Source organism: Pinus tabuliformis, chromosome 3_2 (assembly GCF_031772625.1).
Source record: "Pinus tabuliformis cultivar Carrire ecotype Pingquan chromosome 3_2, CPIR1, whole genome shotgun sequence".
Lineage (NCBI taxonomy): Eukaryota > Viridiplantae > Streptophyta > Pinopsida > Pinales > Pinaceae > Pinus > Pinus tabuliformis.
Window position 1 is genome coordinate 1,277,335,886 of NC_142302.1, and position 26,268 is coordinate 1,277,362,153.

The 26,268-nt window shown below is 38.5% G+C and overlaps 1 protein-coding gene and 4 pseudogenes across 1 annotated transcript; 4 read left to right on the forward strand and 1 right to left on the reverse strand.

Moving 5' to 3' along the window:
* The first annotated feature begins 5,821 nt into the window (after positions 1-5,821).
* On the forward strand, positions 5,822-6,472 carry LOC149185404 (protein DMR6-LIKE OXYGENASE 1 pseudogene; annotated as a pseudogene).
* Positions 6,473-6,586: 114 nt separating this feature from the next.
* On the forward strand, positions 6,587-7,192 carry LOC149185405 (protein DMR6-LIKE OXYGENASE 1 pseudogene; annotated as a pseudogene).
* A 1,485-nt stretch (positions 7,193-8,677) lies between these two features.
* Positions 8,678-9,337, forward strand: LOC149185406 (protein DMR6-LIKE OXYGENASE 1 pseudogene; annotated as a pseudogene).
* A 174-nt stretch (positions 9,338-9,511) lies between these two features.
* LOC149185407 (protein DMR6-LIKE OXYGENASE 2-like) lies at positions 9,512-10,309 on the forward strand. The gene is made up of 2 exons (XM_089419098.1): positions 9,512-9,742; positions 9,884-10,309. Exons 1-2 carry the CDS (start codon positions 9,548-9,550, stop codon positions 10,022-10,024), a joined length of 336 nt encoding a protein of 111 aa, XP_089275224.1. The 5' UTR covers positions 9,512-9,547; the 3' UTR covers positions 10,025-10,309.
* Positions 10,310-13,437: 3,128 nt separating this feature from the next.
* LOC149185408 (uncharacterized protein At4g38062-like) lies at positions 13,438-16,446 on the reverse strand (annotated as a pseudogene).
* Positions 16,447-26,268: the final 9,822 nt, after the last annotated feature.

The following is a 26,268-nucleotide window of genomic DNA, read 5'->3' on the forward strand; positions in this document are numbered from 1 at the left end:
AGAAATCAAGAATTATTATTTAAACTACAAAAAATTTAATAAATCACTCGTTAAATAGATTGAACAAATAAAATGGATGAGTAGCAAAGGGAATTGGAAAAATGATGATTCAAGAATTGAAAAATAAAGATGAAAAAATATGTAGATTAGAAAATCATAATAAAAAAACTAGTAGATGACATCAAGAGATTGAAAGAAGAAATGAAGCATTGTTAGTAAAAAATAAACAAGGATCTTAAAAATAAGATACTACCAAAAGACTTGAAGAGTTAATTTGCAAGACACAAATGAGGTAAAACCATAAATGCATTCTAAAATTGAAATACATCAGAGTTTGATAGATGGGGTCACATTGCAACTAAAAAAAATAGAATAAAAGATTCAAACAGACCACCAAAAGATACTTGAAGTTGAACTACATTTGAAATGTGTGCATGTCAACTATGATGGTATTATCTCCCATCATAAAGTAATCAAAGACCAATAAGAGAGGATAGAGATAACCATTGTCTCTGGAAAGAAGATAGATGAAATGCATATGAAAAGTGAGGGAAATCAATTAGATGTGAAGCCATATCAACATCCTCATTACTGGGAAAAATTTCAAGAAAGAAAAAAGATCAATATCGACATTAGTGAGAAAGAAATTGGCATACTCATCAATATTCATGGAACAAGGCATCGCAAAATTGTTATTGAAAAAGATATTATCAAAGACCAACAATTACTGCAAATTGAAGAAGTCACAACACTACATGGAATCAAGGGAAAGAAAATTATATAGAAATTAGCCATAAAAAATTAAGACCAAAAATAATTGTGTTTGGATGGTGGATCATCATCAATGGTAAAAATAATAATGAATATAAGAAAATCTTATTATTCAATTTCATCACATATAACAACCTTGATTGTGAAGCTTTTAGGACAACTTTTTGAAGGAGAGTACTATGTTATAACCCCAAAGAGGCATATATGGGGGTTAAATGTATATCAGATGACCCCAAAGGGGAGCATATGTGCAATTAAATGTACATGTGATATGTAAATGTATATGTAATAGGGTCAAACTAGTGATGAAGAGGCCACGTGCAATAAGATCATGTAACCATTACTGAAGACATGCTTTGGAAGTTTGAATGTATTTAAGTATTTGGAAGAGTTTCTCCTATTCTATAACAAGTTATTGTGTAACTTATCACACTTATCTATCTAGGACTTGTGATCCACACTTACATTGAGGTAAATGGTGTGCATTGATTTTCAATGCATTTAAATCATAACATGTTAAAATTGGTAACTATGGCCAAATTCCACCTTGGGACAACTCATTTGATGGAGATGACGATTGCATTGGATTCCCCTTTTCGAGAGGTCCAAGATTGATATAAATATTATCTCATTCAGATAAGTAGAAGTGCGAATTTGAATTTATTCCCACACATGTGCAAATTGATTAGGTCAGCTTCATCATTATGTAGGCTCAAGAAACCCAATGGATGTGTCTCTTCACCCACAACAAAGTGTATAAATACAAGAGACCTCACACCTCATTTGGAAATCCATCAATCACACGTTATTCTCTTTCTCTTCATTAGATTGGTTCATACAACTTGGGCAACCTCTCTCTCTCTCTCACATGTACAACTAGGAGGACATAATTTCTGGGCTAAATTACATAATCGAAATTGCAGAATTTCAAACAATTTGACTAGTGTTGACCGAGGTGATTTTGACAAATTTTGACTGCAGTTTTTGGGGAAGAATTTTGATTTTCTTAGGCTGCATTGACTAGGACATAAAGAAGGTTTTCTAGGTTGTTTGACTTGTGTTGACAATAGACATATTAGACCATAGAGTTGACCACGGGTTGGCTGAGTTTGACCAAAGATTTTGTGATTGTTTTGGGTTGACTTTGATCACTGTTGGAGGTTGAGTTTAACTTCCCTTGATCGAGCTTCAAAGGAGGTGTTTGAACTTTGTTTTGACTAATGTTGCCTTTTTGGTTAGGGTTGAAGTTTGACTACAATTGACTGCAGAATTTGACAATGTTGATTTGACTTTGTATTGGGCTAGTCAAATTGAATTTTGTACTCTCTCTCTGCTAAACTATTGAATAATAATAAGAAGAATTGATCAAAGGGTTTTCTCCACATTGGGGATTTTCCCTAGCATCCGCCAAATCTGATGTCCACTTGTCTTTGCTTGTCTTTTACATTTTGTTTTATGTTCTATCTGCATTTACTTTCAATGTGATTATTGTGATTGCTATTGGAAATTGGAAATTGTTATTGGGCTATTAAGGAATATTGAAGTAAATTGTGCTAAGCATAGAACATACCATTGTTAACTAAAATTAACATAACAACACCCTACCATGAAGTGAATATTTCTCTTACCATGAATAAAATTTCACAATTCCATACATGATCTTTTGAAACAATTATTTTGATGTGTAATAGAATGATCTTTTGAAACAACTATTTTGATGTGTAATAACTCAATGCTTGATCTTAAGGGCAAGGCATTGATGTTAGTAGAACTAAAGAATATGTCAAGCATCACAATTACAAACATCACATAAATAATAATTATAACATAAAGAAAACTTATAATGCATGACATTAACATTGACGCATACATTGTTATAATATTAGTATCAAAATGAAATAAAATGTTACCATATCAACTCAACAATATGCACTCCAAAGCCAACCTCACCATTCTAAACCTGCAAGCATCACATGTACTCTAAAAAATCGGCCTATGATAAACCCAAGATAAATTTGACTAACAAAATGAAAGGTAACCCATCAATTAGTTTATGAAATGTGTAAATTATAAATGGCCTATGATAAACCCAAGACAAATTTGATTAACAACATAATGAAAAGCAACCCATCAATTAGTTAATAAAATGCGTAAACTAGAAATGGCCTATAATAAACCGAAGACAAATTTGACTAACAATATAATGAAAGGAAACCCATCAATTAGTTAATGAAATGTGTAAACACTAAAAGTAAAAGTCCTCTCAAATCCTCAACCCATCGATTAATTAATGATGAATATAAAAAATCTCAACCATCAATTATGAAAATAATTTTGAAGATAAATATAAAAAGCCCCGCTGAATAAATGTAAAAAATACTTACCCATCAATTAGTTAATGAAATGTTTAGATAATAAATGTAAAAAATCATCAACCCATTAATGCAACATTTCAAAATTTTCAATTAGTTAAAATTAAATTTTAATAATAAATTTTAAATCCTCGGCACATCAATGCACCACTTCAAAATATTCACAAGTGCTTGATAAATTATAAACTACTTCGAAATTTTCGTGATTGTTTGACATGAATAACATATGACAAGTGGTTGATATTAAAATTGAATAACTTATGACAAATAATTATGTAGCTCCATGTGGCAATTTATATGACCTAGACAATTTATAAAACCAAGGCTTGCATTTTTAAAATCAAGAAGAAGATAATGCTACATCCTCTATTTTCTCACAAGAGTGGAAAACAACATTATCACTAGCATTTGCACCAGATGTTGCAAAGGAAACGCCGTAAGGCATAAATTGAAGAACGCAAATACAACAAAAAAATACTTTCATGAAGAATAAAAATACTTATAATGAATTTATTATTAGATATTCATATATATTGCACTATATATTAACCCCACTAATTTTTTCCCTTTATTAATGTAACCTTTCACCACTATGGTCACTATAATATCAAATACAATGTGTCTTAACCAAAAACCATTATGAAAGTCAAAATACTTATATGTCCCATATCCCATATAAACCATAATATACTTTGATCACTCTTGGAGAATTGCAAACCCTTCCAAAATGCAACTTCTAACCACTATTACCATTAAGAAAAAATGGCATTTATTACCTTATAATCCTTAAGGGAATAACTCTATTATTAAGTAAACCATAGTGCAATATGATTTTTAACACAATGAATTCTAGAAATTATGACCCCTAGTACACTCTCATCATAAACACATTGTAACTCGTAAAATGTTACAAGACATAAAATTTAATACCTAACACATTAACTATAACATTAAAACTATAACCTATATGTACTTAAATTGTCTTAACATAGTGAAGGTAGAGAAGAATCAAGTGTGGCTCTTCAAATTCAATCCCATGAGAAGCGGATATAAAAAATGTTGATTATTATGTAGATGATATTTTCACTATTGACATTGACCCCAAAACCATTTTATGGGAGAAACCTATGGTAATGATGTTGATGGGTACTCATTATTCTCCCATTAAATGGTATAATGGTGGCCTACATTTTGTAAATAATTTAAGGTCTTAATGTTTGTATGCCTCTGGCTCTTTTGAGGCCATGTTGGATTGAAAGTCTGAGTTCAGGATTTGGGTAATTGCTAAAGATGGTGTCAATTGGACTTGCTGAATCAGAGAGGTGAACAAGAGCATGGATGCCATTGACAGAGTTTGCTTACCCACATCCTTGAGAATGTTGTTTTTGTGCTGTGCATATATCAACTGAGAAATACCCAGGTTTTTGAAGGTGATCTAAAAGGGGTTGAAGTTGTGGGTTATTGAATGGGGTGTACATTGACTGACAGAGTATGAATGTTTTATGCGATTGAGGGTGGGCTTGTAATTGAAAATGGAGAGGAAAGAGAATGACTTAAAAGAGCTAACGCAGCAGGAACTGAGTGGCATTTTAACTGGGGGTGGAGAAAGACTCAGAATGCTCTTGATGGTTGCTTTCTGAGGCTTGAGCTTGAGTTGCCATGAGATACTGGAGATGGGTCTAATCACAAAACCGCTTAGATAGCCTAAAATTCCAATCTTTGCACATTTAAACCTACTCTCAACCATCAAAAAACCACTAGTCTAGCCTAAATTACAACACAAAACAACACCGACCTATCTACCGTTAGGCAACTAATTGGCCAAGTGAACGCATTTAGTGCTCAAACAGCAGAACCAACCCAACGTTACAGAAGTATCGATTCAAAACAGAACATGCAGAAACCCATTACACAACATTAATGACAAGTATGGCAGTCGCAGAACAAACCCGATGATACAGAGACCTGACATAAAAACCCAACCCCCTTATGCAGGGGACCATTACAGAATAGTTGAACCAAAAAAAAGTGTCTATGTGACATCAGAAACCAAAACTATTTCGTGAAACGTGTCATTTTTAAAAACACTTACGGAAGAAACCATAATGATGAGATAGTGAAACCGTATAGTGCATATTCAGATTGTAATTAAAGAGATCAACGAAGAGCTAATCGAGAGAAACAAAGATCCAGATCAAAAAGCAGACTAGTTTACAGAACATCGAATACCAAGCCCAAAAAGTAGACTAGTTTACAGAACATCAAATACCAAGCCCAGGGACAGTTACCATGCATAGCACATTCAAAAAATTGAAAATGATGCCAATTGGCTCTTGCTGTGAATTTGAACAACATAACCAGAATTTATAATTCTTCTTTCAAATTCTTTTGCTATTCATTAAACGTAATTCATCCTCTCTTTCGATTCTGAAAATTAAAAGAAAGAGAGTAAAAAATAGTAGTAAAATTGTATAGTGTATATTGAAAACTTTAACATGGGGATGTCTTTTCAATTCATTTGCAGAGATCTACACGCACGCACTTAAATGTTCACTCTTCTTTTTCCCATCATCCGATATCCTATTTCTGGTGTGCGAATCGAAGTTTAGTTTTGCACAGCAATAGGTAGGTGCCACTGCCAATTTTACAGCACTCGAGAAAGAAATATGCCATCTACAATGGAAGAAGTCCTGACCCAGGATGTGAATGCTGTCGAAAAGCTGCTGTCCAATGGAATAAATCATCTTCAAGTTCAAGATAAATATATCCTGCCTCCCAGTGAACGCCCCCACCTGTCTGAGGTGTCTTACTCTGAGAGCATTCCGGTGGTGGATCTCCAGGACTTGGATGGCCCTAACAGAACAAGGGTAGTTGAAGAAATCCGCCATGCGTGCGAGGAAGATGGATTTTTCCAGGTACATCATACTTCGATCCCCCTTCTCTTGCCAGTGCTTTTCTTTTAATATCTCTGGATTATCCTCTACGCACACCAAAAAGGCCCTATGTTACAAATTAAGCTTGCCATGGATATTCTAGAATATTTATTATCAGTTTTCTATTCCTGAAGTTTTTGAGGCTATTACTTTCAGAGTTGTAGGATTATTTAATCTATATTTTTAATGTCAGTCTGATGTGTTAATAAGATCTAGTGACTGGTTCAAGTTTCATATCTGAGGGTATGTACTATTCTTTTTTATGGCCACATATCTTCTGGTTGATCTAAGTGAGTGCAGATAGTGAAACATGGCGTACCAGAAGGAACCATGAAAAGCATGATGGAAATTGCCAAAGAATTCTTCGAAATGCCCGTGGAAGACCGAGCATGCTAGATTCAATAGAGGGTAAATAAAAGAAGTCCAAACTCTGGAGGAACGATATTGCAACAACAAGAAGTACTTATCTTGCATATGCTTTTATACAGAGAGATCGCAGGCAACTACGCTATGAAGGTGAGAGCTCTGATTTTAAGGCTGCTGGCTGCCATTTCTGAAGCTCTAGGGCTCGATTCTAGTTACTTGGACAGAATCTTCGGAAAACACACCCAACTCATGGATATAATGTACTATCCTCCATGTCCGAAACCGGATATTACTCTTGGCACACCACGCCATTCAGATGCGCATGGCATCACTGTTTTAATGCAAGGCGAGGTCAGTGGTCTGCAAGTACTCAGAAATGGAAAGTGAGTTGCTGTAGAACCCATACCCAACGCTTTCGTTGTTAATATGGGAGATCAACTGCAGGTATTTAACAAGAGTAAGAGCAGATCTAATACTTTATTTCCTCCTGAAAATTTGACAATGTTATTGTTAATGCTAATGCTAATGCTAATAATTTATCAGGTTGTGAACAATGGGAATTTGACAATGTTATTATTAATGCTAATAATTTGTCAGGTTGTGAGCAATGGTAGATTCATAAGTGTGGAACATCGAGCAGTAACAAATGCATCTGCTGCACGTATATCAATTCCTACGTTTTATGGCCCCTCGGATGATGCCTTCATTGCCCCTGCAGCGTCCCTAGTTGATGAACAGCATCCGGCTTAGTACAAAGGATATAAGTTTGGAGAATTCATGAGAATTTTCTGGAGCCAGGAATTAAAGAATAAGATAGTGTTGGACCATTTCAAAATTGAATATACAGAGAACAACGGTGAATGAAATTTGTTGTTGAATTTGATTTAAGGGAGCCATTATCAACATTATTACTATCACTGGACCATCCAATAACCCCGTTGCCCTTTGGATGAATAAAAGATGATTACATAGTTTTAACTATTGAACATATTTTATTTTCAGTTCCAATCTTTGCACATTTAAACCTACTCTCAACCATCAAAAAACCACTGGTCTAGCCTAAATTACAACACAAAACAGCACCGACCTATCTACCGCTAGGAAACTAATTGGCCAATTGCGTGTACGAGAGCATTGACATGCTTTGACATGTGCCTTATGTGAAGGCATTTAGTGCTCAAACAGTAGAACCAGCCCAATGTTACAAAAGTATCGATTCGAAACAGAACATGCAGAAACCCATTACACAACATTAATGACAAGTATGGCAGTCGCAGAACAAACCCTACGATACAGAGACCTGACGTAAAAACCCAACCCCCTTATGCAGGGGACCATTACAGAATAGTTGAACCAAAAAAAAGTGTCTATGTGACATCAGAAACCAAAACTATTTCGTGAAACGTGTCATTTTTAAAAACACTTACGGAAGAAACCATAACAATGAGATAGTAAAACCGTATAGTGCATATTCAGATTGCAATTACAGAGATCAACAGAGAGCTCATCGAGAGCAACAAAGATCCAGATCAAAAAGCAGACAAGTTTACAGAACATCAAATACCAAGCCCAGGGACAGTTACCAGCATATAGCTCTACCATCAACAGGATTATTACATGGTCTTTGAAGAAACCCAAAGAAGCAAATAAACAAAAATAAAATCCATCGAAACCCCTCAAAAACCCTAACAAAAACATTGATATAGCCAAAAATTCGAACTTTGTACATTATGGGGATGGCCTAGACCTTGTAAGGATTCTCATTTTCCACTCTGACTTGTCTTACAAAGCTTGCAACTCTTGTGAAATCTTCACTGCTTGGGCTAACTTGTGCACCGCTACAGCCATGCGTAGCACATTCAGAAAATTGAAAACGATGCCAATTGGCTCTTGCCGTGAATTTGAACGACATAATCAGAATTTATAATTCTTCTTTTAAATTCTTTTGCTATTTATTAAACGCAATTCATCCTCTCTTTCGATTCTAAAAATTAAAAGAAATAGAGTAAAAAATACTAGTAAAACTGTATAGTGTATATTGAAAACTTTAACATGGGGATGTCTTTTCAATTCATTTGTAGAGATCTACACGCACGCACTTAAATGTTCACTCTTCTTTTTCCCATCATCCGATATCCTATTTCTGGTGTGCGAATCGAAGCTTAGTTTTTCACAGCAATAGGTAGGTGCCACTGCCAATTTTACAGCACTCGAGAAAGAAATACGCCGTCTACAATGGAAGATGTCCTGACCCAGGATGTGAATGCTGTCGAAAAGCTGCTGTCCAATGGAATAAATCATCTTCAAGTTCAAGATAAATATATCCTACCTCCCAACGAATGCCCCCACCTGTCTGAGGTGTCTTACTCTGAGAGCATTCCAGTGGTGGATCTCCAGGACCTGGATGGCCCCAACAGAACAAGGGTAGTTGAAGAAATCTGCCATGCGTGCGTGGAAGATGGCTTTTTCCAGGTACATCATACTTTAATCCCCCTTCTCTTGCCAGTGCTTTTCTTTTAATATCTCTGGATTCTCCTCTACGCACACCAAAAAGGCCCTATGTTACAAATTAATCTTGCCATGGATATTCTAGAATATTTCTTATCAGTTTTCTATTCCTGAAGTTTTTGAAGCTATTACTTTCAGAGTTGTAGGATTATTTAATCTATATTTTTAATGTCAGTCTGATGTGTTAATAAGATCTAGTGACTGGTTCAAGTTTCATATCTGAGGGTATGTACTATTCTTTTTTATGGCCACATATCTTCTGGTTGATCTAAGTGAGTGCAGATAGTGGACCATGGCGTACCAGAAGGAACCATGAAAAGCATGATGGAAATTGCCAAAGAATTCTTCGAAATGCCCGTCGAAGACCGAGCATGCCAGATTCAATAGAGGGTAACTAAAAGAAGTCCAAACTCTGGAGGAACAATATTGCAACAACAACAAGTACTTATCTTGCATATGCTTTTATACAGAGAGATCGCAGGCAACTAAGCTATGAAGGTGAGAGCTCTAATTTTAAGGCTGTTGGCTGCCATTTCTGAAGCTCTAGGGCTCGATTCCAGTTACTTGGATAGAATCTTCGGAAAACACACCCAACTCATGGATATAATGTACTATCCTCCATGCCTGAAACCGGATATTACTCTTGGCACACCACGCCATTCAGATGCACGTGGCATCACTGTTTTAATGCAAGGCGAGGTCAGTGGTCTGCAAGTACTCAGAAATGGAAAGTGGGTTGCTGTAGAACCCATACCCAACGCTTTCGTTGTTAATATGGGAGATCAACTGCAGGTATTTAACAAGAGCAAGAGCAGATCCAATACTTTATTTCCTCCTGAAAATTTGACAATGTTATTATTAATGCTAATAATTTATCAGGTTGTGAGCAATGGGAATTTGACAATGTTATTATTAATGCTAATAATTTGTCAGGTTGTGAGCAATGGTAGATTCAGAAGTGTGGAACATCGAGCAGTAACGAATGCATCTGCTGCACGTATATCAATTCCTACATTTTATGGCCCCTCGGAGGATGCCTTCATTGCCCCTGCAGCGTCCCTGGTTGATGAATAGCATCCAGCTTGGTACAAAGGATATAAGTTTGGAGAATTCATGAGAATTTTCTGGAGCCAGGAATTAAAGAATAAGACAGTGTTGGACCATTTCAAAATCGAATATGCAGAGAACAACGGTGAATGAAATTTGTTGTTGAATTTGATTTAAGGGAGCCATTATCAACATTATCACTATCACTGGACCATCCAATAACCCCGTTGCCCTCTGGATGAATAAAAGATGATTACATAGTTTTAACTATTGAACATAATTTTATTTTCAATTCCAATCTTTGCACATTTAAACCTACTCTCAACTATCAAAAAACCATTGGTCTAGCCTAAATTAGAACACAAAACAGCACCGACCTATCTACCGTTAGGTAACTAATTGGCCAATTGCGTGTACGAGAGCATTGACATGCTTTGACATGTGCCTTATGTGAACGCATTTAGTGCTCAAACAGCAGAACCAGCCCAATGTTACAGAAGTATCGATTCGAAACAGAACATGCAAAAACCCATTACACAACATTAATGACAAGTATGGCAGTGGCAGAACAAACCCTATGATACAGAGACCTGACATAAAAACCCAACCCCCTTATGCAGGGGACCATTACAGAATAGTTGAACCAAAAAAAAGTGTCTATGTGACATCAGAAACCAAAACTATTTCGTGAAACTGCTATCGATCTAACAGAAGTTATGCTTGCGTTGATTCTAGTGGTTATGCTGCTGGATCTCTAACTGCTCATGCTATATGTTGCGTATGAAAAAAACAATTATATGGTTATTGCAAAGATTAGTTCGCCCTCAAATCTTCAGACAACAGTAGCAAATATTATACCATGAACTGACCTTATAAATCTCAAACACAAGAAGCAAATATTATAGCAGGATAAACCCCAGAATGTTGCTCAAGAAACCACTTACTGTAGTCCCAGTTGTTATTTCTGTAGCGAAATAGTTAAAACATATTGAATTTTGAGGGCAAGGATCTACACAAGCCTTCTGAAATAAACCGTAAGATATACAAACGAAATTCTGTAGCGAAATAGTTAAAACATATTGAATTTTGAGGGCAAGGATCTACACAAGCCTTCTGAAATAAACCGTAAGATATACAAACGAAAACAGACCCTGATGAGTATGTCTCAGATTCTTATAAATTCTTTTGTAAGAAAGAGAAACAGAGAATTAAGGGGAAACCAAAACAAACCCTGATGAGGAATTGATCACCTGTTGAATATTTTAAAAAAGAGAAGGATAACCCGAAAAGGCTAGGGTATCTCATAGAATCTGATCGCCCTAGACTCCGCTTCACACAGTTAACCAAGGTCCAAGCATACCTGAACCTCCTCTTCAAAAAACAGTGGAAACCTCGAAGAAATTAAAAAGCCCCTTCAGTTGAAGAAACAGTAGCATAAATGTTTGCTGGAGTTTGATTTAGCCATAGTAGTTCCTAAAATAAAGGAACCCATGTTGTTGCAGTTGGGGTATTGATTGTTACTCTGGACTGTTGGAGTAATATCGATAATGTTTGTGCTTCTGGGAAATACTCTTGACGCTGAGGCTTTTGAGTGTTTACTAAACTTCCTTGTAGTGATCTGATGATGCACGGTTTTTCTTAGGTACACTCTATAAACAACAATCATATAAAGTGAGCGATTTTTTTCCATTTAAATGGATTAGTAGGAAATCGAAAGAGGGATTTTATGTGACATCAATGGCAACTGCTGGAAATCAATGGGGTGTGGTTATGTGAAGGAATGCAGGGTTTTCAAATCAGGTGATCTTTTTGTTCTGAAAAATTAGATAGCATTATTTTTATTCTTCACAGAAGTTCAGGTTGCATTTGCCATGCAAGTTGAAAAGTTCAGTGACAAAAAGATGAAGAGTCCGAGGACAGGGAATAGTGGAATAATGGAATATTTATGTGGGATGGTTCGTTCTTTCTAGTGTGTAGTTGTATTTACTATCTATGTCGGATGGTTAAACCAATTGAAGTAATGGTCAAAGTTATGATTGTTATCTATGTGATATTAGAAGATATTATTACAGTGGCATATCCATATAATGAAATTTCATTCAAAAGTCATTAAAAGATAGATACGCGTTTCATATGATATACCCCCTTTACAAAGACTTCATTATCCCTCTTTAGGGAAAGATCCTGAAAGACCAACCCTTCATATGGTTGGCCCTGGAAGATCTTACAGGAGAAGTTAAAAGTAAAAGGAATCCTAAAAGGTCTTAATCATAGTTCAAGGCAAGGAAGTAGGTACGCAATAGCGATATATAGAGACAACAGAACGTAGACACTATCTTAGCCACTGTAATTCATATAGTTGCAAAATGTAGGTAAATTCCCCCACAAATTATAAATAGCCTAAGATTTTAAATACCTCTTTTAGAAAGGTTGGTCTTGAGAGGTTAATCCACCCACATCTTCCTACAATCAAATTTTGAATTTTAGATCCCAAATATTGGTCTCTTAAGTTCTGAACATCGTTTCTGAAAGAAATTCATTGATTTCCCATAGATGTAAACTGAACCATGTGGTTCAATCATATCAGAAATGCATAGGTCTCAGAACACAGTTTTATCTAGCCCATTCATTCATTCAAGAGACAGAAGATACCAACTAATCCGTAATCACATTTTCTTCTTTCTTCAAGGAGGAATTTTTTGAGTGCAACGCATTGAATGTAAAGGCCTCAGAATATAGTTTGATCTAAAGCATGCATTCATTGAACATACAAAACAGATCAACTGCAGGTATTTAACAAGAGCAAGAGCAGATCCAATACTTTATTTCCTCCTGAAAATTTGACAATGTTATTGTTAATGCTAATGCTAATAATTTATTAGGTTGTGAGCAATGGGAATTTGACAATGTTATTATTAATGCTAATAATTTGTCAGGTTGTGAGCAATGGTAGATTCAGAAGTGTGGAACATCGAGCAGTAACGAATGCATCTGCTGCACGTATATCAATTCCTACGTTTTATGGCCCCTCGGAGGATGCCTTCATTGCCCCTGCAGCGTCCCTGGTTGATGAATAGCATCCAGCTTGGTACAAAGGATATAAGTTTGGTGAATTCATGAGAATTTTCTGGAGCCAGGAATTAAAGAATAAGACAGTGTCGGACCATTTCAAAATCGAATATGCAGGGAACAACGGTGAATGAAATTTGTTGTTGAATTTGATTTAAGGGAGACATTATCAACATTATCACTATCACTGGACCATCCAATAACCCCGTTTCCCTCTGGATGAATAAAAGATGATTACATAGTTTTAACTATTGAACATAATTTTATTTTCAATTCCAATCTTTGCACATTTAAACCTACTCTCAACTATCAATTTTCAATGGCAGCTCATACTGCAACGCAGAAGCTTGTAGGTATGAAATGAATATGAAATGAATTATTTCAAGCCAATTGAGAAGCCAACTGTACTATGAAGAAAAATACATAAAAATAAATAAAACAATTAAGAAACACAGTTACTGTGTGAGCTAAAAAATGCTACAAATCTCATATTCATATATCTTTTCTTCCTTCTCTTGAATGCATGACCTGCCTTCACCAAGTAAAATCTCCAAATGTTGCATTTTTTTCTCTGTATCCGATAATTCTTGGTGAAGCACATCTACTTGTTTTAATTTCTGTTGCAATTCTGCAATATCTCTGTCTCGGTCATCTAATTTTGAATCTGCAAGTTCCAATTTAGTGCATGCCTGTTGAAGAGCCAAATTGTTATTTTCATTCTCCTCCACAAGCCTTGAAATTTTGTCTTCCTGCGCTTTGATGGAATTGACTATGGCACTTTTCTCTGCAGAGAGCACTTCATTTTTCTTTTGCAATTCCCCCATATCAGTTTCTTTACTCTCAAGGCATTTCTGGAGGATATTCCTTTCTTGCTCACAATCTAAAAGCTGCCTTCCAACTGCCTCAAGTTTTGCATTTGCAACAGCCAATGATTCAAGCTCCCGTGTTCTTTGACCCAATAGTTGCTTGTGCTGTGCCTGCATTTCCAGCCAACTCTCCTCTTGCTGGCTCAACCTGTTCAGGGTTTGTTCAAAATGCATGACTTGTTCTTTGAGCTCCTCTATCTTTCTGTCCCTGACTTTTATAACATCGAGAAGAGCTGCTTTCTCAGCCTTGCTCTTTTCTTCTAAAAGAGAGTGTGCATTACTGGTTTCTGACATCTCTTGCTACAGTGCTTGTAACCGATGCTGGTATTCTTCCGTCTTGTTCTCCAAGGTAACGCGAATTGCCTGATTATTATCAATGACTTCCTGCAACCTCCTCAACTCATTGTGAAGCTCGTTTTCTCTCTGTTCTTTTGCACGAAGACAAGCATTTGTTTCTTCTAAAGTGTCGGTAACTTTCTTGACTTCTGCTTTGTGGCTCTGCTCCTTCTGAAGCATCTGATGCTGAAGAAGATCCCGTGATTTGGAGAGGCTCTGAAATTCCTCTTGTTTCCTATTAACCTCTTCCTGCAATGCCAAGAATTGTACTTCAAGAGCTTCAAGAGACTGGCATTTTCCTGTCATCATCTCAATTGTTCTTTGATGTTGATCCAGCTCTTGTTGGATTTGTTCAAATGCTTTTTGTTTGGCCTGCAATTGATCCTTCAAGCAATCGACTTCTTCATTCTTCCTCTTACAGGATGACTCCAGAGTAAGATTTTCAGCCATCAGTTTGGATTGTGCCTGCTGATATTCTGATTCGGATATCATTAACCTCTGTGACAGTTCTTCTTTCTGATATGTTAATCTCTCAACAGTGGAAAGGGCCCCTTCCAACTGATTTTGTAGCCCATATATCTTTCCATCCTTCGACACAACATCTACTTGACAATCATTCAATGTTTTTAGCATCTCTTCCCTTTCCTTGTCCCATTGGGATTCCTCCCTCTTCATTGTTTTGGAGATTTCTTTGTAAGACTCCTCTATAGCTGCATACTTCATCTTGAACCTCTCTAGTGAACCTTGCATCTCGTCGCTGCCATATTTGAATGCCTGGAATTCATCCAGCATGCTCTTCAGCTCCTGATTCTCTTGCTCCATGCGAGTCTGCTTCACTTCCATTTCACGCACTTGTCTCTCCTTTGAGGCCAATGAATCCCTCAAATGGCCTAATTCTTTACTAGATTTCTCCGTCAAGCTCTCAATAACTGACCTCGCTTCCTCAAATTCAGCAGCCACCTTCTCAAACCCATACCGAGATTCCTCTGCTTGGATCTCTAATACCTTCCTCCGGCTCTCTTCGTGTGCCAGGGCCTGATTGCACCTCTGCAACTGCAATTCAAGATCCTTGGACTGTCTGCATTGGGATTCGAGATTGGTCTGCAGATTTGATATTTCTGTGATCAGACCCACCTTCTCACCTTCCCACTCGTCTTTCTGGTCCTGGAACTGCTGCTGCAACTTCTTGTGAGCCTCTTCTAGGAGCCCAAATTGCTCCTTCCTCCATTTAAGCTGCTCCTGAGCAGTATTGTGTTCCTGTTCAACCTTCAACAGATGCCCAGATTTACTCCTGAGCTCTTCCAAAGCACTCTCTACAGAAGCCCTCTGTGCGCTCTCCTGCGCAAGACTCCGCTCGCACTCTGCAAGCTTCATTTTGAAAACCTCAGAATGGGTCCTATTGTCAGAAAAAATAGAAATTGTGGCTTCCCGGGATTCAAGCTCGGCTTTAAGCCGCTGCATTGCCTTCGTCTTCTCTTCAGCCACAGCCTCAGCATCGCTGCATTTTTTCTGCACTTTGGCAACTGCAGACTTCAAATTCTCGATCTCACTCACAAATTGCTTCATCCTCCTCTCTTTCTCTTCACATTTACTGTTTGCGTCATCAAGCTTAGAAGCCAATTCCCACTTCTCATCCTCCATCTTCCTTTGTCCTTCATTAAACCGAGTCCTGAGCTGCTCGTGGGCAGAATTCAAGCCCCTAAGGGCGGACTCCTTCTGCGACAATGTGGCTTGGATTTCTTCATATTTTTTATTCACGACATCAATATCCTCTGCCCTTTTATTCAACTCTTCAGCCTGCTTCTCCACCTGTTTCTTCTCCTGGAGCTTAGCAAGGGCATCATCAAGTGCTTTTTTTCGTTTATCGGATATTTCACGAACAGAACGGGATTCGATCTCGAGCCTTTCCATAGCGAACCTCGTTTCCCCCAACTCTCTGCGAAGCTCCTCCATTTCTCGATCTCTCCCCGCAGATTCATTTGAGGGCGGACCTGAGCAGTTCTGCGTGCCTCTCATGGCTGAAACGGGGGAATGTTCAGTGGATTTGAAAGGTTTTGAGAGGGTTTAAAGTGGTTTATTGAGTACGATCGTATCTGGGCAATGTTTTAAGATTGCAGGGATAATGGAGCATTTCTGCTGCCATGGAAATGCAGATTGACGATCGTTGGGGGAAATGGAGAACTCGGACGGTTGAAGAAGAAGTTGAAAAGCAAAGGAATACCGAGTCGGTTTACGATTAAGTAGGAGGAGTCGGGGGTGATCTAATGCCCAATATTGTTTTAATCGTCTAACATTTCATCGAACGTTGCAAAACTGTACACGGTGGCAGTTAGGTGAGTTCGTTTCAAAGAGGAATGCCTTACGGCGTAATAAGAGTTAGAATAGGAAAGGGAACTCAAGTAGAATGTGCTTAATAGCAGAGTTACAGAACTCATTTAGAATCAAGGTAGGCGCAATGGCATGGCACATGATAAGGCAACAGGGACTTACACTGCCAGGCTAGGCTAGAAAGTTATGATTGCAAGTGATGAAAAAATAGAGACCTTGGCAGTCGTCTACAAATCAAAGCACCTAAAAATACCAAGGTCATATTATAATCATCTCTTAAAAATAGGGTATTGACATAGGACTTGACTCACAAAAGAGGAAAAATTGGTGCATGTGTTATTTATACAAGGGAGAAGTAGACATGGGAAATTTAACAAATATGCAAAATATATTTGGAAGGATGTAAAGAAGATAGAAAATATCTCAAATACATGGAATGGTGCACATATTGATGAAGTGGTTCGAGACGCAGTAAAAAGGATTCAGAGCTTTTCTTTACTGAGTGTTGTGGGGTATAGATTTTATACGTAGGTTGCAAGATGAAGGTGAGGATAAAAATCCCAAGGAAAATCAAGAAGCTATTGATTGAAAAATCATATTCATGGGGATTCTTTGATGGAGCTAAACAAGGGTCACCATGTGGTAGGATTTTATTTCTCTGAGAGTCATTACACTAAATTCAAAGCAGACTTGAGTGCGTGAAAAAATATTTTTGCCAAATTTCTAGGTTCAAGAAGTCTTATAAAACTTGCATTTGAGAAATATATTGATCGAATGAAGGTTTTGAGGGAATCTTTTTACTTATTGTGAATTGGATGAGTGGGGATAGACATATTGAGAACATTTCTCTTCGGATACTAGCAGATAATTGAAAACAATCTTTTGGCTAATAAGTGTATCCTAGGTTAGAAAATTAATTAATTAGAGTTAAAATTAAATTGTTTAGGAAATTAAATTCTCCAAATGGAAAAATCGTGAGTCTTGAAAGAATCTATTTTTAAAGGTCCTCCACCAAGGGAATATTATATATTTCAAGAAAATTTTGACCCTTGGACCTTGGTGGTTAAGTCAAAGTCAATTGTTTTTAGGAAATTAGCTCAAAGTAACTAATTTTGAGCTAATTAAAATGGAATTAAATGATAAATTCGAAAATTCCTCAAAAATAAAAAAAATCAAGGGCCAAGATTAAAAGATCTTGAAGTGTTTTATCAACGGTCAAGATTATTTTGACAATGATCAAAGAAACTAACTGTTATTTTTCGATTTGAAGGATTTATATATAAATTAGAGAGTCAGTTGAGACTCTAGTCATCTTTATCTCTGGCTAGAATTGTTGTTGAAACCTTTTGTAATTTATTGTCCCGCTGGGAACTATTTTCTTTGCTATAATAAAAGACTCTCGGGTGCAAATCGAGGTGTTTTTGTTTGTTGACCTATGGTATGTATTGACTACGGGCTTCCTATGTGGTGCTTTACTTGATATTTTGAGATAATACATAGTGTTTGCAGGTACTCAATATTTGGTCTCCAAGTTCACAAATTGTGGGGAAAGGATCATCTTTCTTGGATTCCTAGTTTTTATATGGTGGATTAAATCTTCGCCATGGCTATAATGAGAGATAATTTTTTTGAAGTGTTTAGTCATTCTTTCAAGGAAAAGTATCATAAAATTTATTTTCTCAAAATCCATTTGAAACCCCATGTATATTTTGTAAAAAAAATTGTAAATTATTTTTCTAATTTGGGTTGGGGTTTTAGTTTTAATTTTCATATAGAGGTTTGGGTGTTTCTATTTTCATTTGTGCAGGAAAATATCCAAGAAATTCAAGGGTTTCAAAGCTCCTATAGGTGGATCTAGGCCTAGGACAGAAAGACCCACCGCTTCCAAGCCAAATGGAGAACTCTAAATAAAAAATTTGTTAAAGGCTTGAGAAAATTGTATATCCTTGTGAGCCTAGCATGGTTCCTTTCCCTTTGGTCGTGGCCATTACTAAACCTCCTCTCTCCATAACTCTAACCGCAGGCTTGCCTTAGGCATTGGCCTCCTTCGTCATTAGGGGATTTTTGAGGTCTAAAATTCACCTCCTCAGAAAAATGTACAGCCCAAATAAACTTTATAAGAACCAATAGGTTTCAAGATGATGATTTCTTTTTTTGATAAGTAAGAGACGAACCTTCTATTAATCAAAGTAAGTTACATAATATACAGAAAGCCCCAGATAACAGGGCAGAAAGGATCCAAAAAGGACAAAAGCCTCCAAGCCACAAAAGCGCTAACTACAGCCTCACATACATGCACAACAAAAATAGAACGAGAGTCCCAGAACAGAGGGCAGCCAACAGCTAGCACAAGCAACCCCGCCAAGGAGGACCAGAAACCGATCCAAAGGTTAGTGCGGAAAATGCAAGAGAGTGGTTTCCCTCTTCTCAAAGCGCCACGCGTCAACCCTTGAATGGAACCGCGAGCACTGACCATTCAAAGGTAAGGGATCCATGACCGTGGTAAAGCGGAGTGCCGGGCCCACAGAGGGACCCCCCATGGCGATGTGGCACCTGGCTGACCATCCCGCCAACAACTCAAGATGGGGACCACCAGATCAGATCGGGTTCGGAACCTTTGAGTAACCTGCTCGAAAAATCTTGACCGTTGAGAGAGGTGACCCGATCCCACGCCCCTCGACGATATCGCACAGTCAAGATGCACAGGGGTTAACCGCGCGATGAGAGTGGTTTTCTCTCTCATCTCGATGCCACGTGTCACAACCTGAGTGGAATCGCATGCCCCATCCTCTAAACCAGATACTGTCCAGAGCCTGCGCGAAAAACCACTTGTGGTTTTACGATCACAAAGTCGCCAAAAGGGGATCGTCCAAGCAATCCCACCAGCCAATCTGCGTCCGGCCAATCCGAGCTGTCCAAAAGGAGTCTCCATCAGAGACCCGTTGAGCCAAAAGAGCAATGGCAATCCAATTGTGTCAATGATCGACTCAAAGCCTGCATCCATCATCCCTTTGAACATAACACGAAGTCAAGTTAGGCGATGTCTTCACCACCCCTGTCCCCAGTGTCAGCCCTGTCCATCCACAAACCCCAATCTGCATTTGCCAGGGTGACACAGTCCTCCCACAGCTTCCCTGCCGGAAGTAAATCCCATGGATACCACGAATCCCTGTCTCCATTGGCCACGCCTTCGTTGGCCAACCTATCTACAAGCATATTAGCCTTCCTCCTAACATGGACAAATCTTATTGTTTTAAGGATTCGTAAGTGAGATTGGATACGGTGAAACATGTGCAACAACTTCCAGTGCTTTGACACTTTATCTAGTGAGGCTCCATTTTGAATCTTCTTAGCAGCTTTGATGACCAATTCCGAATCTGCTTCAATTATAACATTTCGTAAATTTGTTTCCACCAGGATCTCCATACATTGATCTAGTGCCAAAAGCTCAGCCATGTTATTGGTACCCTTTTCCAGGTGGCCATGGAAAATGTATTTTGTTAGCCCCTCAGAATCCCTTATGGCACCCCCAAAGCCAGCTTCCCCAGGATTTCCCTTGGAAGCTCCATCAATATTAACTTTGAAGAAGCCCTGTGGAGGGGGGCTGCCAACCCCAATCCGTAGTGTTAATATTTCTCACATTCTTCTTTATTTCTTGAGGATTGAGGGATTGAAGATCCAAATTGGTAAGAATGTGCACCTCATGAGGTAGAGGAGGGTTTGAAGGGTTTGTTCTCAGAATGCTCCTAACTGTTTCCTTGAGCTGTTTCAAAATTTGATTAATGATAAGTAGGGGTTCTATGGCTTTATCTTTGAAGATCCGCATGTTCTGTTCTTTCCAAATATTCCAGATGACAAAGCCTGGTACAAGCATCCAGGCCTTGTTGATGATTTCATTGTTTGAGAAGTTATTTCTCCAGTTTGTTAAAGTATTGGAAATGCTGAGCCTGTCCTTGTCAATCTGTTTGAAGCTAGAGGCTACCCAATCCCAAATTTTAGTAGAAAAGGAACATAGATTTAGAAGGTGTTCGATTGTTTCCTCATGTGAGCCATAGAGGTGACATTTAGAGGGTCCAATGAAACCTTTCTTGAGAAGGTTATCCCATGTGATAATTTTCCTTTGATGAACTAGCCATATAAATAATATGACTTTCAGCCACTGAGGAGTTTGCTACAATTCCTGCCAAACTTTCTCAGCATTTACAGAGTTCAATCCAGTGATTTTCTATTTGGCCTCTTTGAGATTATAGTTTCCTTCATTATTCTTTCCCCATCTTAATTGGTCAGGTAAGGAGGAGACCAGAATTCTTCTTTGCTCTAAATCCTTGGCTAGAACCTCTGCCATGGCCTTCAAAGGGCTCTCCTCAGTATAACTTAGGTTCTTCCATTTCCTCCATTTATCCTTATCCCTCCCCTGATCCTAGAAATATTTTACTAGTGAAAGCCCTTTGTTGTCTGTGTCTCTCTTGAGTGCTGCCAGTTCATTCCTGATCATGATGGGTTCCTGTTGCCAGCTGTCCTCCCAGAAGCGAGCCTAGTCCCCTGCTCTAATTTCCCAAAAACAGTGTTGCTGAACAATACTTTTGTTCTCCCACGCAAGGTTCCAGATGTGTGAGCCTCTAATTTGTCCTGTCATTCTAATATGATCCTATTCCTGCCAGTGCCTAGCATACTTTTGTGTCCAAAGCTTGGCCCAAGGTGCTCTCAGCTCCTTGATCCAATGCCACTAGAGTTTGGCACCCGAAGCTTGACTTAGAGTTTTCGGATCCTCCAGCCCCAAACCACCATGGCTTTTGGGCTTGCAGAGCTTGTCCCAGGCAACTAGAGCCCACTTATTTTTCTTTTCCCCTCTGCCCCACAGGAAGTTTCTTTGAATGCTTCTTATTTGTTGCTTAATGCCTTGTGGAGTAGGGATAGCTGCAAACATAAAGATGGGAATGGCCTGCAAAACCGCCTGAGTGAGCACCAGTTGCCCTGCGAAGTTTAAAGCCTGGCAAGTCCAATTGCTGATCTTGTCCTGAAGTTTGTTTAAAATCAGTTCCCATATTTGCTTACATAGAGGTTTGTCAGTAAGAGGTATGCCCAGATATTTGGAGGGAAACTGTTCCCTTTGAAAACCAAGAATCCTAGAGATGTTTCTCTGTATAGCAATATTAGTGTTAAAGAAGAAAACTTTGGACTTGTTTTGGCTTACCTCAGTGCCTGCTGCCATAGTGAAGTCATTTAAGATCTCTTTGATTGCCCTTGCCTCCTTAACTATGGGTACACCCTGTAGCATAGTATCATCCATGAATTGTTGATGAGTGTTTGCCTCCCCATCTGGGGTGAGCTTGATCCCCTGAATTCTACCTTCAACATTTGCCATTTTGATTGCCCTGCCCAGCCCTTCCATCATGAGGACAAAGAGGAAGGGAGAAAGTGGATCACCTTGTCTGAGCCCTCTAGAAGGTATAAAAGTATTAGAGGGAGCTCCATTAAGCAGAATGGAGAAATTGGTTGAGGTGACTAGTGCCATGACCCATCTTATCCAATTTTGGTTAAAGCCATAGGCTTTTAGAATAGCTCTTATGTAAGACCAGTTGAGTTTGTCATAGGCCTTTTCCAGGTCCAATTGAATGATCATACCTGCTTGCTTATTTCTTTTGAGAGAGTGAACCACCTCGTGTGCTTGGATGATGTTGTTAAGAATCTGTCTTCCTTCCACATAGCCTGTTTGCTCTTCTGAGATGAGCGAAGGTAGCAGTGGCTTGAGTCTGTTGGCTATCACTTTGGAGATAATTTTATACACCACATTACATAAGGCGATGGGCCTAAATCCCTCCGGAGTAATAGCATTCTCCTTTTTGGGGATCAAAGCTATAAAGGTCGCATTCAGAGCTTTCAGAACCTTTTTGTGTTGTCTTGAGTCTTCCACCACCTCAAGGATGTCCTGTTTGACTGTATCCCAGCAGGCTTTGAAGAAATCAACATTGAAACCATCTGGGCCTGGTGCTTTTCCATTTTGCATATCCTTGATCACCTCATTGACCTCCTCTTCCAAGATTGGCCTGTTGAGATTATGGTTGTCCTCCCTTGTGACCAACTTGTGAATGTGCTGAGTGATCTTATCAATGAACCTTGTTCTATCTTCCATTGGATCCTTTGCAATGTCAGAGAAGTGTTGTACTAGGGTCGATTCCATGTCCTTGTGAGCGACAAACTCAATTCCTTGAGAATCCTTTAGCTTTGTGATTCTGTTGTGTGCCTTGTGGGCCATAGTGGATTTGTGGAAGAACTTGGTGTTCCTTTCTCCCTCTTTGATCCATTGAATTCTATATTTTTTTCTCCAAAATGTTTCCTCTTGTAGGAAATGATCTTCCCATTCTTTTTGCAGAGAATCAGTTAGGTGTTGTCTTTCCTCATTGAAGCCCTCTATGATGTTAATCTGATTGATTTCCTGGAGTTTTTGTTCTGTACTCTTTCTGGCCTTGATGATATCCCAAAATTCTTTTTTGTTCCAGTCCTTAAGTTTGGATTTGATATGTTTCAGTCTCTGCTGGAGCATGTACATCTTGGTACCCTGAATATTCAAATCCTCCTTCCACCAAGTGGCGATGTTACTGGTGAAATTAGGGTGAGATAGCTAGGCATTTTCGAATCTGAACAGCCTATTTCTCAGAGTGCCCATAAAGGATGCCTCTAGCTGTATAGGCCAATGATCCGAGCCTCCAAAGGGCAGAATGGACACTGTGATTATTGATCCTGTGAGTATGAGATCCTTAGAAACAATAAACCTATCTAGTTTTGATGCCACTTGGGAAACCCCTCCTCTTTTGTTGTTCCAAGTGAAGGTTCCATTTATAGTCTCCATGTCCACCAGTCCCATGTTCATGAGGAAATCTTGGAAGGCTTCAGAGTCCCTACCAAGCTGTCTCGTGCCTCCTTTTTTTCTGAAAGAGATCTTATCATATTGAAATCCCCTGCTAGTATCCAGGGTATGTTGGGGTAACGAGCTCTGAGCCCTTCCAAGGAGGTGAGAAGCTTGAGTTTATCTACTTGCTGTTGAGGGCCATATACATTAGTTAACATGTAAGTCTCCTTGTCACCTACAGGACTACACACCAAAGAAAGATAGTTCCTGGACGCTTCAACATCCAGGATTCCCAATTTCTATGGATCCCACAATGTGAGAATCCCTCCTGCAGAGTTATTAGCTTTAACCTCCAAATAATCATACTTGATTAACCATTTATTGTGAATTTCTCTTATTTTCTCCATTGAACATTTTGTCTCCTGAATAAATACCATATATGGTTTTACTTCTTTTATTCTATTACTTAGATTTCTCTGTTTCCTTCTACTACCTAAACCTCTAATATTCCAGGTTGTAAGCTTCATTAAGAAAGGTTGGTAAAAGAATAGCTGGTAAGATCTTTCATCTTACCTGAGTTAATCAGTAGTTTCCCACATTCAGTTAGCAGTTCATTCTGTCTTTTCCTTCCTCTTTTCCTTCCTGAGTTTTTTGGAGATAGTGTTTGCTGGTTCTCCATCATTTTGATCCCACTCTGCTCTTGGCTTTCATGGTTTCTTTTGACCCCATTTCCCTTCAGTTGTGCCCTCCATAGATAGAGTTTTTGGACTTGATCATAGTCTTCTTTTGGAAATGAGTCTACTCCTTTGTTCTTTCCTTGCTCCAGAAATTGTTCCATATTTTCCCTGTTTAGAATCTCCTGAAGTTCATGATCCTCTGTACCTTCCTCACTTGGGGTCATCTCATAGTCCTTGTTGATCTCCATGCAGTTTTGTATCTCCTCTGTCTGCTGGTTTTTTACTGGGATGTCCTCCATTTCAGCTTCCATATCCTGCTCCTTGGGGACGTTCTCCTTAACCTGGGTTGTCTCCATGCTCTCCTCCATATCCTCTAGGATTTTGAAACTATTGTGTTTTGTCTGTCTGTCTTCACTCATTTTCTTATGTGATCTTTTACCCCCTTTCCCTTTACTCCCAACCTTGGTAAAACCCTCATGATCTTTTTCCACAGATGTTTTCCCATTGTTAGGGCCTAAATCTACCTCAGGCTGAGAAAGGCAGGATATAGGGTAACATCAAACCACGCTTAACCTGGTAGCTAGCCCTACCAGGTCGGGAGAGGGCTCTCTCCTTGTTAATCTCAGGAAAAGATGGTCAATAAAGCTTGAGATGACTGATGTGATGAACAATTTTAGGCTAGGTATGTGAGCTGAGGAGTTTGAATGAATTTAATTTTGTTTTTCTCGCTCAAATGTGAAAGGCAGATTTGGGTCCAGGGAATGGACACAGTCTTGCAGAGATCTTTATGGGGCGAGATAGGCAAATGGTTTAGCACTTCAAATTGAGTGAAATGGAAAGCTTTTAGATTGGTGAGGAGGTGGAGAGGGCATGAAAGTCTCAGGGATCCTCTTCAAATAGTTGAAAACATAAATAACTAAACAAACCCTAGGTAGAGCACTGCAACTTCAATGAATTCTACCTTTATCCTTGTTTCATTTAGTTAAGATGAACAGAGAGAGATGATGGCATACATAAAACACATGTAAACTTGCAATTATAGAAGGAAACACAATACCAAATCAAGTTGCCACAAGAATCCCATAAAGTGCTGCAAACCCTGGTCTATTCCTTTGCCAAACTGCTAAAAATGAATGTACAATAATGCTCAAAGCATTCACAAGAGTCCAACCTTTTTCAATGATTGAAAAACTACTACATATATGGAAAAAAAAACTCACGCTAGGCTTTAGGGGTTGAATTCATGAGTTTAGGAGCTATTTCAACAAGATCTAAACTAAGAACTAAAAAGTAGGCAGTGGAACAACTTGCCTCTAAAACCTAGGAAACTGATTCATTCAGTTGCAAACTACCTTTTCATGATGTATCTACCTCCATGAGTGAAAATTTAGCATAATTACATCAAAATCCATAAAGTCACATCAAATTACATCACGTGTTTGAATATTAGAAAGAGAAAAGTCAAACTGAGAACAAACTAGGCAAAAAACAAAGTTTTTTCGCCAAAATGAGAAAATTTCATCTTGTGCGCCGCGCCCCTGTCCCTATGCACCGCTCTACTTTGGAGCTGATTTTGGAGGCCTTTCCATTCCCCAAATTTTCTCCAAGTGGGCTTGTTGGAAAGGCTTTCCTGTCTACTTTCCATAACAAGAGGAATTTCTAAATTTGGTCTCCATTTGCCCCTCCAAAAATGAGTTCTCCCAACACTGCTTCCTGTGTAGCCAAAAAGGGGCAGAAAGGTCATTTTTGAGGTGTTTTTGACCTTTTTGGAAGCTCAAAACTTGTCAAAATTTCTTGGTCATGTGAGGGAATTCATACTTTTCCAAGAGGAATCCAAAAATGCTGAGTTTTACTCAAAAGAAGGTCCCTAGCAAAAGCGCGCACTAGGTGGCACGACGCACCAGGTAGAAAAACCTGTTTTTTAGGCCAAAAATTCAAAATTTGCAAAAAAATTCCAAGATTTCTTGAAATTTGGGCTGAGTGTCCTTCATTAAGTGCTGTGTTGGGCTAAGGAAGCCTCAACCAAGATTTGGAGTCTATCTTGCTCTTTTCTCTTTTTCTATGCTTTCCTCAACTTGGCCTTCAAAATCCTAATTCTTGCTTTACACACCTTGTTTCTCGCCAAGTAGTGGTAGGCCATGTGCC